At 34.2% G+C, this 15720-nt stretch overlaps 2 protein-coding genes across 4 annotated transcripts; one reads left to right on the top strand and one right to left on the bottom strand.

The window, feature by feature from the left end:
• Window positions 1–1446: 1446 nt before the first annotated feature.
• LOC142605577 (pre-mRNA cleavage factor Im 25 kDa subunit 1) lies at window positions 1447–4526 on the bottom strand. 2 transcript variants are annotated; one of them, XM_075776994.1, is made up of 8 exons: window positions 4415–4526; window positions 4157–4339; window positions 4006–4051; window positions 2651–2744; window positions 2467–2540; window positions 2276–2362; window positions 2089–2199; window positions 1447–1742 (listed from the first exon to the last, which is right to left on the bottom strand). In XM_075776994.1, the coding sequence occupies exons 2-8, from the start codon at window positions 4333–4335 to the stop codon at window positions 1671–1673; spliced, it is 663 nt and encodes a 220-aa protein (XP_075633109.1). In that variant the 5' UTR covers window positions 4336–4339; window positions 4415–4526; the 3' UTR covers window positions 1447–1670. The 2 variants fall into 2 exon arrangements, with proteins under 2 accessions (XP_075633109.1, XP_075633117.1); XM_075777002.1 differs by having other exon boundaries at window positions 4432–4508.
• A 6990-nt stretch (window positions 4527–11516) lies between these two features.
• On the top strand, window positions 11517–15720 carry LOC142620029 (uncharacterized). 2 transcript variants are annotated; one of them, XM_075793480.1, is made up of 7 exons: window positions 11520–11846; window positions 12870–12914; window positions 13419–13493; window positions 13895–13990; window positions 14862–14988; window positions 15073–15190; window positions 15387–15720. In XM_075793480.1, exons 3-7 carry the CDS (start codon window positions 13484–13486, stop codon window positions 15438–15440), a joined length of 405 nt encoding a protein of 134 aa, XP_075649595.1. In that variant the 5' UTR covers window positions 11520–11846; window positions 12870–12914; window positions 13419–13483; the 3' UTR covers window positions 15441–15720. The 2 variants fall into 2 exon arrangements, with proteins under 2 accessions (XP_075649587.1, XP_075649595.1); XM_075793472.1 differs by lacking the exon at window positions 12870–12914 and having other exon boundaries at window positions 11517–11846.

Here is a 15720-nt window from a genome sequence, read left to right as displayed (position 1 = left end):
ATACAAAATCTATATTTGAAAAGTTTCGGCTCTATGACATATAAGTTTGTGGTCAAAAACAATTTTAAGCTATGCATTGGAGCAAATTAAAATAATTATTAGAGACATTATTATATGGATTGAATTTTAAATGTATAAAACCGATTTCATCATTCCAATTTTTTTTTTTTTTTTGAGGGAGATCATTTCACTTGAATGACCATTTAATCAGAATTATGATTTTTGTAAAAATATTCCAACAGTACTATATTTTACTTATTGAATGATGTGGTCACTCTTGACCTTGACCTTCCTAAATCAGCACGTTGCAATTATACAGAGCAAACGACTGACACACTGGGAGCCCACCATATCAAAGGTAAAGCATAAACTTATCAAGGAAAAATAAACTTTGATGGGCAAGTTTGGGAGGGTAGTGTAGAACTTCTTTGCCATCAGAAAGAAGACAGAAATGAAAGAGAAACGAGACTGAGAATCGTTCTCTCAAAACAGAATGCTACCAATATAAGGACAGCCACAACCACTAGCATCAGCCTATCACCCCACCACAACCACAACCACAACTTCCAAAAACTGTGCAATACCATCAAAGCTGTGGCATCATTGTCCGCATTTACCCCCACTAGTACATCCATCTATTACTTCACTCTCAATCCTAATCACCATTATTAGCACCTGCTTTGAATGATGTGACCCACAAAACATCCTTCAAAATATTGACTACACACACTCTTTGGGAGAAAGCGAAGGGAAAGAAGTTCACAAAAGGGAAAATAGCAAACATGGATATGCACACAGAGAGGTACAAGAAACCCATGTTTTGTTGAAAAAAAGAAAAAAAAACCACGTTTGGTTGCAAGAAAAGAAGTCAATATCTGGAAACAGTTTTCCTCATTCTCTCCCTAATGAAGCCACAAACCAAGAAATGCATACACAACAAGAACTTTATGATTTAAGTGCCTGCGATTATCACACCTGCAACCATGAGACAGCTTTTCTGCTCCTGGCCTTCTACGGAAACCATAGAAACATCTATTTTCAGTCCAGTCATTGGTACAGTACAAGCAAGACTAGAAATGCTTGAATATAAGTATCAGTCACGGTAGCAAAGTCAGATAAACAAATTAAATTGTGCACCAAATGTGCACACAAGCTCATACACATGGAGTGGAGTTCAAAGCCATCTACTCTTACCTAGTCTCTCACCACTCAATGCTTCCTTATCTAAGCATTGTAAACATGCTTCCAATAGAATAACCAATCTCTTGCCAATAACATCCTTTGCCAATAAAGAGTATGTTTTCACCAACGTTTTACCATGTTGCTAGAATTAAAATAGATTTCTCATAAGTACCTTTTTTGTGGATATAATTTATCAGAAGTACTAAAGCTATTACATTTAATCACTCTTTTTAATTTAAGGATTTATGTATTCAAAGAAAAAAATTTCACACCCAAAAATTAAAATAACATTTATATTGCTGTGTTCAACATTACAATTTAATCACCTCAGATTACCCATAGAAAATTAAAATATATACAAGTATTTGTCCTTATTGCATAAAATTAATGCCACAGTAAAAAGAATTAGAAAAAAAAAAAAAAAACTGTCACACACATCCATCCTGACATACCAAATAGATCACTCTGTTATGATGAATGGATTAACTTCAAGATTCAATAATGTTGAATGAAAATTTAGATAACAGCTGTGGCACGCCTGATATGATTGGTCCATATGTCTGCAATGCAACAATAAAATGCTTCAAACCCAGCTGATAAACTTATTTCCACTAAATTCTATACAGGAAGTTGGATATCCAAGAAGATCATAGTATTCCATCTCATTTTAGATGGAATCTTAATACAAGTTGGTGATGCAAGGTCATCAAAATATACTGAAAGAAGGTCAGTTATTGAAATTTGAAAATGTTCCTCTGTCAAAAAAGTGCTAAGAAATTAAAAAAGGAATTGAATGCAACAAATAACAAGCTGGAATTTTCTCAAATATAATGTGAATCACAATGTTGATTCAATCTTCATGGGAAATTATCAATCAATCTTTAGAAGGAATATGGAGTTCAATACCTTGTGATTTTCATGAATCTGGCATAGAGGAACTGCGAGCAATTTAAGGTTTTTGGGTACGATAAACTTCCGACTATCTGGCAACCTCACAAGAAAGAGTTTCGTGCACTCCTACAAACAATAAAATCATAAGAAGTAAATTTCCAAAGACATCCAAACCCAGAGTGGTTTAAAGCAGACCAACTACCTTAGGACATTTTACATTAGGTGGCAAGTATGGATACACTAATGTTTCAAAGTCAGGCTTCCACCACATCCCAAGGCATTCTCCAACCTATCAAATACAATATTCATATTAACATATTGCAATGAGAATACTGATATGAAAGCGATAAATACTGATATGAAAGCGATAAACTAAAAGGACCTTTCTGATACCTCCCATCCAATCCCATCACCACTTTCATCGGCAGAAAGCTTTCTTGACAGCTTACGTCTCAATCCATCAATATCTGTACATTCAATTCAGAAGGTTCCCAGTTCAGCAAACCCTTAGAAAAATAACCCGTGACTGAACATGATTCACCTTTCCTATTTGATGTATGACGATCTGTCCATCTACCTGATTCACCCAGTCTCAAGCGGCCACCAGGAAGCTTAAAGATGGAATTCCTTACTTGCAACAGCAACAAATGTGGATGTTTGAACAACTCAACCTGAAAAGATGCATCTTTTCAGTATAGTCTAACATGCCAGAATATCTCACTAAATGTTACACAAATCATACTATTTTAGGAGAAACCTCATGGATAATTAAAAATTTCCACATAAAAGATATCAATTTTCCATATCCCTGACCCCCTCCTCAAAAGAACAAAAAGCTGAATAATAAAAGATAAATCATGTATAAAAATTTCCTTGATGATAAATATATAATATGGTCTTTATAATTTAGAGTTCTATCATACAAACCATTAAATTCTTCAATCAAATCCATATAGTATTGCATCTTATTGAGGCCTTAATGTGGGCCTTCTCCCAACAAACATGTTTTTATTAAAAAAATCCGCCTGTGCATGATTAAAAAGAGCCTCAATATGTAAGAAAGCATAGATAAAGTGGAATTAGGCCACCAGCCCCACCTCAAGATATAGCTGCCATCCCAACCAAGATTTTAAAACTCTTCTGCCTTGGCTCTCTTATAGCGAATAAAACAACTCATATAGACAGTTAGTCTCTTCCTTTGATCCATATTTGCTTGCTTATACATTGGAATGAAATTGTAATTCAAATGATTCACTCACATTGCTTTTGCAATTTGCTTCCAACTAATACAAAAGAAAAAATTTCTTTTGTCCTCCACACCACCAACTGATAATTCTGTGTCTTCAATGTCAAATTTAGCAACATCCATAAACACTTTCAATGATTGATACACAGTTATCTACTGCAATTTTTATTATATTCAAGCAGATTTTGCAATTTCAATCCAATCAACCCTAATCAATGGCCAGTAGTTTGTGCACTCAATGATAAGCAGTTATAAATAACACGCAAATTTTATGAAGAGTTGCTTGTAGTCACACTTTTAGAGTGCCATATCAGTAGATGATGTGGATGTTTCACGATTCATATATTCTCGGCCATTTTACTTCACATAATAAACAACAGGTTTCCAGCAGAACCAATATCATGCTTAACAAGTACTGTAACCAGCACTAAAAAGAGCTGGGGTCACTGATCAATAAACACATACTAATTTATTAACCTCTAATCCCATGACAAGCAAAATTGGCATCCTCATATTACAACAGTTTACAGTCATTCACAACCATAAAAACAAAGAAATTAGGAATTAACACACAAACACTTTATGTTAAAATTTAACAGAAAACTTGGAATTTGCAAAGCAGAAAAATAATAATAATAAATAATATAATATCATCATGACAATTTGATAAAGACTAAATGACTAACCAGAATAACAGCTTGCACACAAGTCCTTAACCCATGAGCAGCATAACTAGACAAATTAAACAAAAATAAATAAATAACCAGTAAACTAATCCAAATCAGAGCAAACACAATTGGGTACACATAGTGAGTGAGAGTGTATGGATGGGTATACTTGGATTTCATCCTCTGAACACGATCAGCCAAGGTCTCATCCTTAAAGGGTATGACTTCTTTGGATCCAAAATAGTAGTTACTCAGAGAGTATATGTCTATTACGGTAGCATGACTCTGATCATCGCTGTTGCCACTACTTTGACTGACATTACCGTTTGATCGCACTTCATCTCCCATTGCCCTGAAACTCAAGCAAGCACACTGAGAAAAGTAAACAACTTTGAAGAAGAAGAAGAAAGAAAGAAAAAGAGCGAACTTTGTCTCTGCTATTACAGTTTGGGTTTGGAACGTGGCGTTTCCAGAGACTAGGACAGTTAAGTCGTATATGCGCGTAGGATGTTGTGTCAGCGAGGATGTTGTGGGCTTTTTGGTGAGGTGGGAAATGTTTTGTGTATTTGGGCCTGTTATAGTTTTTGGGCCTTACTTGTAATTACCGGTTGGTTTGAATTGAAACAGAGCTTGTTGGGTAAAAGATTTCAAACAAAATTTTTTAGTATTTAAACATCGAAAACTGTAAGCAAAAAAAAAAAAAAGTTTAGTAGTGAATTTTATTTATAAGTGTTTGAGTTAAGTTTCTCATTTTAGGGTATTTAAACACTGAATTTAAAAAATTTCTCCTATCAATTTTCATTGTTTAAGTCACAATACTAAATGACATTACTTGTAAATATTTTAAGAAGTATGGAACCCACTGAATTGACAGCAAATTAAATTATTTCTCTCTCTTTCTTTCTCTCTCTCTCACTTATCTTTATCTTCTCTCTCTTTCTTTCTTCCACACTAACCTAACCCTTTTTTTTACTTTTCGATGTATAGGAGTGTATAACTTTCCAGATGAACGTAGATTTTATGATTATTGTTTAATAATTTAAGATCATGGTTTATCCTACTATCATTGCCTTGATCTTTTGGCCCACTGGTCCTATAACTATAAGCAGCCTCAAGTAACAAACTTTGACCTTATCTTCTAAAAAAAAATATTTGGGCCTTTTTTTTTGTCAATCTTGACGGGCATTTGATTCTGCAAAAGAGTTTGGCAAAAGAGATGGAAGATAGGGAGAAAAGGAGATGGATGAAGTAGATAAGACTAGAAGAGAACCAAGAAGAAGAGAAAGAATAAGCACTGCAACGGTAATGAGAGGGAATTTCTCTCTCATACATGTTAGATAAATACTCACTTATGAAAAAACATATACATTCATACCAAACACATGATTATGTTTTTCACTTTTAAAAATATGTTATTAGAAATATGTTACCAAGCACATTTTTTAAAAATATGTTACCAAATACTTTTTTTTTTTTTTTGGTTATGAGCATTTTAAACACGTGTTTTCATAACACTTTTTAAACTACAGTTTTCACATCATTTTGAATAACAATACTTGAAATTTACTACCAAACATGACCAAACTCTTTCATTCCTTTTTGTTGCAATTCAATCATATATTAAAAATAATAAAGATAACAACCAATCACCCATCGACAAAAGTGTTCGGACAAAGGCGAATGATTGTCTACCCATGAGAGCACACCCATCCTCCAATTAGGACTGTCCATCAGACCTAGAGACACGCTCAACCTGGCCAACCAACCCGTGTCTGACCCGCCGCCACCCGATCCGACGACTCCGATGGTCGAACGTGGGTTCCGACGAAGCTAACCCGACCTCACGCGGGTTGGTTGTTGGTTTTTGGTTTCCAAACCTGTGACACCTGACTGAACCGAATCCTTTACCTTTCCGAAGAAGTATTATGATTTTCCAACCAGATCCGACAAGATCTCACCGTTATCCGACGAAATCTAGGCCAAATCTCGACGGATCCGGCCAGATTTCGGCCAAATCTCGCTAAATCTAGCTAGATTTCGTCCTCGGTGATAAACCCGATATCGACCTGAAACCGACGAGACCCGAACTGAAAAATCCGACCAGATCTCCAGGTCGGTTTTGGGTCAATTTTTTATTCACCCGCCCCATTCGGGTCGAGTCCGGGTTAGGCACAAACCCAACTCGGCCCAACCCATGGACAACCATACCTCCAACAAAAGAGCCCCCATGCCACAACTTGATAAATGAACTCCTTTAGAACTCGATGAATACATTGGAAAAAAATCCCCCCATCAAATCAACGTTTAATACTTTGCTCTCTCGCCACTTCTTTTGGATTAAGTGCAAAGTGTTAGTGCCCTACTACACATTTTTGGGGTGAAAACCCTATCAATTTGTACCCTTAGTTAGCTTGAGGGAATGGTTTATTATCAGAATCATGGGGAGCTGATCACCAACTCACCCTAAGAAAAAGAAAAGCTATATAGAATTATAGACCCTCACAACTCAAAGAAGAGAGAGATGTTCACCTAAACAATTATTCCTACATTTTTACTCAAAGCTTTGAAATCCTTTCAATTAACTTAGTATTTGAAGTGCCTTGATCAGTCCTTCAGGTTGATTAGAACTTAGAAGCCTAGAAAGTGGAATGTTTTAATCGTGTAAGCTTGGATCCATAGAATTGGAATATCAAAATTTTACCCACCATATACAAGTATGTAAAAAAATATTATTTTTAGAGGGGGAGGGGGTATCCTAATATTTTCTTCCAAGCTAAGCAAAGGGTATGCCTGGTTGGTTTACTTTGCTTCAAGATGATAAAAGTAATATAGGAGCTGAAGTGGTTCATTGATTTGATTAATGGAAACACCTTGTCCTTGGCACCTTGCTATTCAACAGATGACACTAACACTTGCAATCATCGTCGCAACCTCCCATTTTGTGAATGTGTCACCATCTCGTTGGGAAAGAAAAGATCAATTACTATTTATAACAACCGAAGACCTTTTTATAAAGTCATACACGCTTCCAGACTGTTATCCTTATATCACGGCTTGATTAGATATAGTCATTTAGAGTCAAGTCGGTCAAGTAAGCAGGCAACCACCAAATCAATGGTTCCGTTGGATATAAAACTTTCTCCAATGTTTTGAAGTTATCAATCATGTGTACATGCCTTTTATTTTCTTTTTTCTTTTGTTAAAACCAAAAGCGATAGACACCATGTACATGTTGAATCATGACTTAAGGATAATTACTGCTTTCTAGCACTATGTTTAGGTTAGAGTCCACACAAAATTTAAAAAAATAATAATGAGATTGTTAAAGAAAGAAAATATGAAACATGCAATATTGGCCTCAAAATCTAGGTACCTATCATGAGGGATGCCCTTATCGAGAGGGAGAATTGCATGCATTTATTAGTGCATTACACAAAATGATGGGTAAACCGAAGAATACCCTACTTATTTAGTTATTTATGGCACATTGCAATTTGCTTTTTACCATGGTGCATTCTTGGTGTGATGAATACTCCACAAGTATAAATTTCTATGGTATGGAGAGACAATAACCAAGATTCAAGTCTTTAAGAGAAATTTTTTTCACATATATACATTTAGATTAAGTTAAAGTAAAATTTATATAAAAATCAAAAAATAAAGGTGAAGAACAGTATGTAATTGCCTTTTATTAATGGCAATTTTAAAAATTTGAAATTAAAACCAAGTTGTTGTTGTACATCTTTTTCTTTTTTTTTCTTTACCCCTTGTGAAAGGTCAATGGGTGCACATGGCCGATTAACTTTATTTGCAATGCATTTTTTATGATTCGACACCTCTTGTCAAATTTATTGACATAGATAATTTTATTTTTTTACTTGGTTTATGTAGATATTTTAGTTGAAGACTATAATTGATGATGTATAAAAATTGTCAGTGAATTGATCGTCCACACATGTGCCAATGGGTGTACTTGAAGAACAGAAGAGAAAAACCAATCAAAAGGCACCGGTGGAGTATCGGCCAAAAACTCTTCGAAGATTAAGTCAGTGATAAAATAATCTCAAAGAACTCAAAAGTGCAAGAGCTAAGGGGAATTTGCGTACCTCAAAAAGAGCAAGGTTTATAGTTTATATAGTGGTAGAGAGCTAATTTGAATCCCTTGATACAGGAGAATTTCCTTGTAGAGAGAAGAGCCCCTAAATACTCGAGATCACATTTCCATATATAAGTGATTGGTTTGTGTGGTAAGGTCATATGTCGTGATGTGTAAGTAATTTCCATGTAAGAATGCGTGAGTGGGTTCCACGTGAGTCAACCCTAGAGGGACAAGTCGTCGAGATCAAAGGCTGCTTGACCCGCTGGCCTAAGAGTTGGTCGTCCCCTTAGGGATCAGTCGTCCCCCCTTGGGGTCGGTCGACCCTCGTCGAGGTTGCCTTAGATATGTTCGGCACCCTTATTTTGTTTAATTGAAAATTATCCTTATCAATAATTAAACTTTTGAATCCTCTAATCCGATGTATTTATTTTTGTGGTTTGTTTGTATCCATGTATTTTATGGAAGTTTCAATTTGATTAAGAGAATGAAAATAAGGGCATTGTAATCAAATTAACAGTAAAATTCACTTTTTATTATTAAAAAAAAGAGAGTAAAATTCACTAATTCATGTCATCACTCATCATTTCATAAGAGATTTTTTTTCTCCATTAATTTTTTGTAAATTTTGTGAAATAAGTAACTACCGAAGCTATTGATTTTTTTATATATGCTTAATCTTTGTTTTCAAAATTCCTTTTGTACTGCCTGTTTGGATTAGCATATTTCTTGGTTTATTTCACTTATCCAAATTTAAATGCAACTTTTAAAACATCATTTTTTTAGGAAAAATAAATAAGTGAAAATAAGTTAATAAAAGGATCCTACTAACATGTGTCCTTAAAGAATTTGTTAATGGATTATTTAAGGAAAGTTTTAATACCACTTTCATGAGACTATAAAAAACCGAAGAAAAAAAAAATCAATTTTTTTTCATAAAAAGTTTCTAAATATGTCCTAAATTAATATCCTTAAAAAAAGTGTTAACTTTTTCCATAATAAAATAACATGACAGTCTTTTGTTAAAAAAAAAATTAAAAAAATAAACTACCACATTATGGGCTTTTCTCAAAGCATTGGGTCTGCCACAAGCTTCTTAGCTGATCCTTAGGCCTTTAGAGTTGATCTTATCATGCGTAGAAACCTTAGTTCTGTTGCGATTGAGATTGAGCTTGATGCCCATGTAATGACTAATTCTATTACCACAAACATGACTAACTTTTCTTTTGAAGTTGATTGCAATCGATTTCCCAATTTCTCCAAGTGAAAGTGAGATGCCATTGCTACCAAAAAAGGCGAAAGGATGCGTTGATGTTCTATCTAGAATGGGAAGTCGTCAGCATACTGATTTAGTTCATTTTAATTTTCCCCTCTTGTTTCCCAAAAAAATAAAAATTAATAAATAAAATTTCTCCTCTGGATCTTTTGGATGTGTATTTGTCAAACCTCTGTGCATTGTACTCTAATAAGCTTTGTCCTGAGACTCCTATTTCTTTTTCTAGTCTAAAATAAAAATATTATCCTAAATCCTAAGTACATCATTCTCCTACAGGCTATACAGGTTTTCAACCATTTGGGAGTAAAAATACTATTACAAAAATGAGATTAATAGCCTCATTTAACTAAATCCCAAAAGCAACCTACCAAAAAAGAAAGGGTTCCAAAAATATTTTGAGAAAAAATTTAACGAATGTCCTAAACGGTATTAGTTTAGAAAATATTTTTAGAAATTATTCATAAAAAAAAGAAAAAAGTAATTGCTTTTTTTGACAATTATTTATATTTATCATAGAAATAGAATCAAAACTTTCTTAAAATAATTTATTAATAAATGTCCTAAGGACACCAGTTAACCATACTCATATTTTAATAATTTTGATAAAGGGTCAAAAGTATGATTAAAATAGGCGAAACTACACTATTAGTCCTTAAAGTTTACATACTAAGCGTTTTTTGTCCCTAAAGTTTCAAATGAACACTATCAGTCCCTAGAGTTTAAAAAATAGGTACTATTAGTCTTTCCATTAACTTCCGTTAGTTTTTTTGCTTACGTGTCAAATGAAACAATGACATGGCATGTTTTAACTAATGTGACAACCTTTTATTTATAAAAAATTACACATTGGAGCAACCTATTTCTATTACCCACCCAATTCTAACCGGTTTCTATTGGGTCTCCTTTGCCCGTTATTGAGCTTCATGGTCAACAAGCAGAAGAGAGAGAATAGAAAAAAGAAAATTGCGAAGCGAAAGGAATCCCAAAGTCCAATGATCACGTGCCCACTTGCTCTAAGGAAACCCAAGCCATCAATTAATGAAAACAAAAGTGTTGCAAAATGTTCGTAAAAGTCCCCAACTTGATTTCTCTATAGAGGTTGAATCACTCTTCCTCTCTGATTTGCATTGCAAGATCAAGAATGCTCAACCTCAAAGAGTGATTTAATTATAATTATTTGTCAAATTTGCACAATAGGGATCTACCAAGTAATTGTAATCTTGTAATTGAGGTTAATTTTGAATATATCCACTCTCTTTTCTAGTTAGGGCTTTAGATCTTGATTTTGGGGGATTATTCTACAACCCAGATGATGGTGTAAAGTTAGAGTTAACTACAAAATATCATCAAAGATGAAGTACAAACCAAGAATAAAGAGGTGGTCGTAAAATTCCTAGGGACAACACTTTTGCATTAGAGTTGCAGTCTTGACAAGCAACTTGGAGAGATCACAACGATAGAAAAGAATGTTGGTGACCAGACCATGTTTGGAGGTTTTCAAACCGATTTTGATTTGGGAAAGAGAGATCCACTAGACTTCCGAGGAACTTGAGCGAGAGATCCATTAGACTTGATTGAACTGGGTGGGTAATACAAATAGGTTGCTTTGAATCTAATGTGTAATTTTTTTTATTAATAACATAGTTGTCATGTGAATAAAAAAATGACTTGTCATCACTCAGTTAAACACATAAGCAAAAGAACTAACAGAAATTAATAAATGGACTTATAACACTTATTTTTTAAACTTTAAGAATCAATAATGCTCATTTGAAACTTTAGAGACTAAAAATACTCAATGGTAAACTTTAGGAATCAAGGGTATATTTTTGCGGTTAAAAGATGGGATACCATCCAAACTTTCAATCCAATCATTGTCGGCAATAATTCTTCCATATACCAAGTACAAACAACAGGAGGAATATCCCAAATTAAAAAAAAAATAATGATAATAAAGAAAGAAAGAGGAATTAAGAGTATAAAAGAAAATAATTTCTTACTTACTGGAGGCATCTACCAATAAAAATCCAGTCTATAGGAAAAATGAAAGTCAAACTAAGGGTATACCTGTCTTTTGGAGCTTTTACCCAATCAATCTCCTCAGCTACCTACCTTAAGTTTTTAATCCTCAAAAAATAGTGTTTTTTTTTTTTTTTTTGGGTGTGTGTGTGTGTTTTTTTAATGAATAGTTTTCTTGTTTTTTGAGAGGAAGGTAAGGATTTTTAAAGAATAGTTAGTTGAGTAAACTTGGAAGGCTTGGACTTTTCTCTTCTGTTGCAGAGACAAAACAGAGAGAGAGAGAGACAGAGAGGGAGTCAATTTTACTTAGCTTTCAGTTGTTTAATGCTGAAGGGGATCCTTATTTATCACATAAAACTATACCCAATTGCTAGATCCCTTATTTTTAGTCCTTTCTCTATTTCCGATCTGCAGGAAGAAGCAGAAACTCAAAAAAAAGTTTCATTTCTCAGTTCTTGTTCTTCATAGGTAAGTTTCATTCTTATATGCTGCACTTTGTTTTATTTTCTTGTTCTTTTCTTTATTTTCTTGATTGTTTTGATGGAAATTTGTTTTTTTTTTTTTTTTTTTAATGTTCTGGGTATATGTGCTAGTGCAAATTAAGTTATGAATTGCTGTTCTTTTTTGTGTGTTCTGGAGAACTTTTGGCTCAGTGATTGATGGGTGTAAGCAATTTATGTACAGTTTAGTTCGTTTTCGTTGTTTATGAATGATATTGGGTGGTTTATGAACTGAAAGGAGACTAGTTCTAGTTGTGTGTGGTATATTTATAGCTACTACTTACTGGAATTTCATTGCTCTGGAAGGGTTTTGGTATGGTAGGTTATTGCAATGTAAATTGGGTGTGGTTAAATTTATCAGGCTCTAAGGACTAAGATAGATATACGTGGACCTGCTTCAAACCTTTGATCTCTTTAATTGGTTACAATATAGACTAGGCTTTATAGATTCATTTGTGTGCACTGCCTCTATATGCAGCAATCTAAGCTCTTAGGGCCTGATTGGATGGAGGGGGAAGGAGGGGGAGTGGAGGGGAGTAGAGTAGAGCTGGCTAAAAATAAGCTAATTTTGAGCCAAATCTACTTTACTCTACTCCCCTCTCTCTCTCTCTCTCTCTCTCTCAATCCAAATGGACCATTAAGGTTGAAAAAAGTGCCAAGGAAATAATAGAAGACAACAAAATATGTCTTATTGATAGTCTACTCTAGATGGTAATGAGATAGGCATCAGGGTACACTTTGTTTCAGCTCCCTCTGCTTGAGGGTTACACTTTATTGCCTACAAATCAAGTTAAATGATTTTTTTTTTAAAGACTTAATGGGATTTGGAAACTATCATTCTAGTCTGCAAATTGGGTTGTTGCTCTAGATATTTGTCAAACTTTTTCCTTGTGTTGATTGGAGCATGGTGATATTTGTTTTGTGTCTCTGTAATATGCTGCAATCGTGAGAAGCTATAAGTAAATAAACCTGACTTTTTTAATACTCACAGAAAAAGGAAAAGAAGATAAAGATAAAAGGCACAGCTCTTTGTTAGGTATTCACCCTCTACTCCTCATAAACACACATCTCATGGGAATGATTCACAGTTTTGCTATTCCTTTATGATTTGCTTGTTCCATTCCATTTCATTCCCAAACAAAGTGTAAAGGAAGAGTTTATGCCATCAGAATATGCATTCCTTCTTGTGCCTCAGTGCAAGTTGATCCTGATTAGTTTGTTGAAGATTCTTGGGACTAAGTTTTTGTTATTGTTGTGCATAAAATTGGGGAAAACCCTTTATGGACTTCATGCACCCTTTATTAACTCTAGTGTGTTTTTTGTTAATGTACATGTGGTATGGAAATGATGCACAATTTTACATAAAATACCTAAGAAAAAGACAAATGAAATTATCAATGATATAATGAATTCAAGATTCCCTCTTTTCAATTATTTTCCTCTATTCTCTTTGAAACACAGTGGAGGAAGAGTGATTGCATAAATACAAAGTTTTGTGATAGTATTAAATCTGACATGCTCCTTTAAACTTGCAAAGCAGGTATCTTGATAGGGTTGCAACACAACTGAGGGCTTCAACTTGTGGAATACATTTGAGCTTGCGCAATGGATAAAAGTACTCAAATTTTCTTAACCATTTGTGTTTTCTTCTTTTTGTGCTAATAGTTGCATGTCAATAGCCAGACAAATGTTCATTGCATTGGAAAGAGTTGTAAATTGTAATATTATAATCCCTTCTTGTTTCTTGTTCCTCTTCATTGTTTTTACCCCTTTAGAAATGTTGATTTTGCTCATGCAAGCCAGGGTTGATGAGGGTGCGAATGATGCCCACAAAACATGTCCAGAGGCTGGCACTTTCTACTTGGAAAGTTGCCATGTTTGTAGCCTTCCCACATGAGTCTTCTGTGACCTTTAAAAAGAATACTGATGCATGTAAAACATGGTTAACAGAAAAATTAATAAATTCAATGACAGTTTTACTTTCTAGCAATAAATTGGCACTTCTTGTTGTTGCAGATGCTACTAGAACTGGCCTTGAGTTGGTGAGATCAATCTCTGAAAAGCATCTTGATCTTTTGAGATCATCCACTCGATATGTTTCTCTACTTAAAGGTATTAATCCTACTTGGACTAAAAGCATACTCAATTAGGAGATTAAATACATTCTTGTGGTAAATGTTAAAATACCTCCCCTTTAATTTGTTCATGTTCCGGTTGTTGTGCCTTTTTCTTTTGGGTAATTTGTTCGTGTTCCACTATGCTTTTAATTTCTCCCTATATGGTGTTGGCTCCCTTGCTGGATTGGTATTGTTCTTAACTTGTCTAAATCTAGTGATAGCACACTAGGGCCATCAATCTCAAGGACATAGATATTCGTTGGATTTGTTTCCAAGTAGAATCTACTTTCACCACTTCTCTTAGGGCATGTTTGGTATGTTGCAACTGTAATGGAATGAGTTATTCATGTGGAATAACTATTTGGTTATTTGATTGCATCTTCATTACAGGGAATAGTTATTCCTTAGATTGAGGAATATGTATTTCTCTTTAAAAGGGTTGTAATAGTATTCCTTAGGAGGTGTAATAACTTTTAAAATTAATATATTTCTAAAAATACAAAATTTTCATATGCAAATAACAATTATAATATAGATACAATAACAATTAATTTTATTCTAATTTTACAACAAAATATATGAATGGTAATAGTTTTATGTTATGACATATTTTATTGCCAAAAATAAAGACTACCAGCCTTATCATAATCTCCAGTCAGTGTACCAAATGTGCCCAATGTAATTTATGAGGACATGGAAGTTCATATTATTTCATTTGCATTAATTTTTTTCAGATCTTGTTGCTCGTGTCATTTTCATTTAAATTTTTGCTTGATCTAACAAATATGAGATCTCTTGATTGTTGATATAACAAAATCTTCTTAGCAAGCATTTCTTTTTGTTAAGTGTTTTTGTGGTGATGGTAGGGCAAATAACAGATGCTGTGGGCCGTGAAAAGGGCAAATATACTCTCGTTAAAGATTTGGAACACTCCCAACTTGGGACTTATGACAAGCCCCTTCCATGCTTTGGCTGTGGGATTGGATGGTTTTCGTAAGTATATCATCTAGTTCCTTCTCCCTTCTTAAACTGCATAGTGCATATGTAGTTGTCTAATGGCTTTATTTTATGTTGCAGATTTCTTTTAGGGTTTGTGTTCCCACTTCTTTGGTACTATGCGACGATTCTCTATTTTGGAAATTACTACCGCAGGGATCCTAGGGAGCGAGCAGGACTAGCAGCCTCAGCAATTGCTGTAAGTACTCTCTCTCTCTCTCTCTCTCTCTCTCTCAACCAACAACCTTATCATGTTATTTCTTGTATTAAAAAGTCAAGCATCCAACTGCTTGTGGATTGAGTCGTTAAAATTCATTGTATTTCTCCCTTTTCTTTGTTCTGTGAGGTGTAGTCTCTCCATCTTAAAGTAGGGGGTTTTTTTTTGGTCATTGCAGGCACTGGCTTTTACTGTAGTGTTGTTCATCATTGCAGCTATTCTTTTCTTTTAGTCCCGGTGGCTCTAGTCTCAAAATGCTACTAAACACCTTTGCGAGCATCAAACAACTGAAGTGGAATTGCGAGGACATGTAGATAACACAGCAGAAGAGAAAGGGGAAAAAAGATAGTCCCAAGACTGTACCCCAAGAAAAATTGAGATTAGATGATAAAATCCATATACAACTTGTTTCAAAATGTTTTGAATTATATGTACAAATAGAAGAGAATTTGTTTACATGTAAACTTGACACAAGATTTCATAAATATATATTTGATAGTTCATTTGAAGCT

This window comes from Castanea sativa, chromosome 1 (assembly GCF_040712315.1).
Source record: "Castanea sativa cultivar Marrone di Chiusa Pesio chromosome 1, ASM4071231v1".
NCBI classification, from domain to species: Eukaryota; Viridiplantae; Streptophyta; class Magnoliopsida; order Fagales; family Fagaceae; genus Castanea; species Castanea sativa.
Note: the sequence above shows the minus strand (reverse complement) of the source record. Positions and strands in the feature narration are given on the sequence as shown.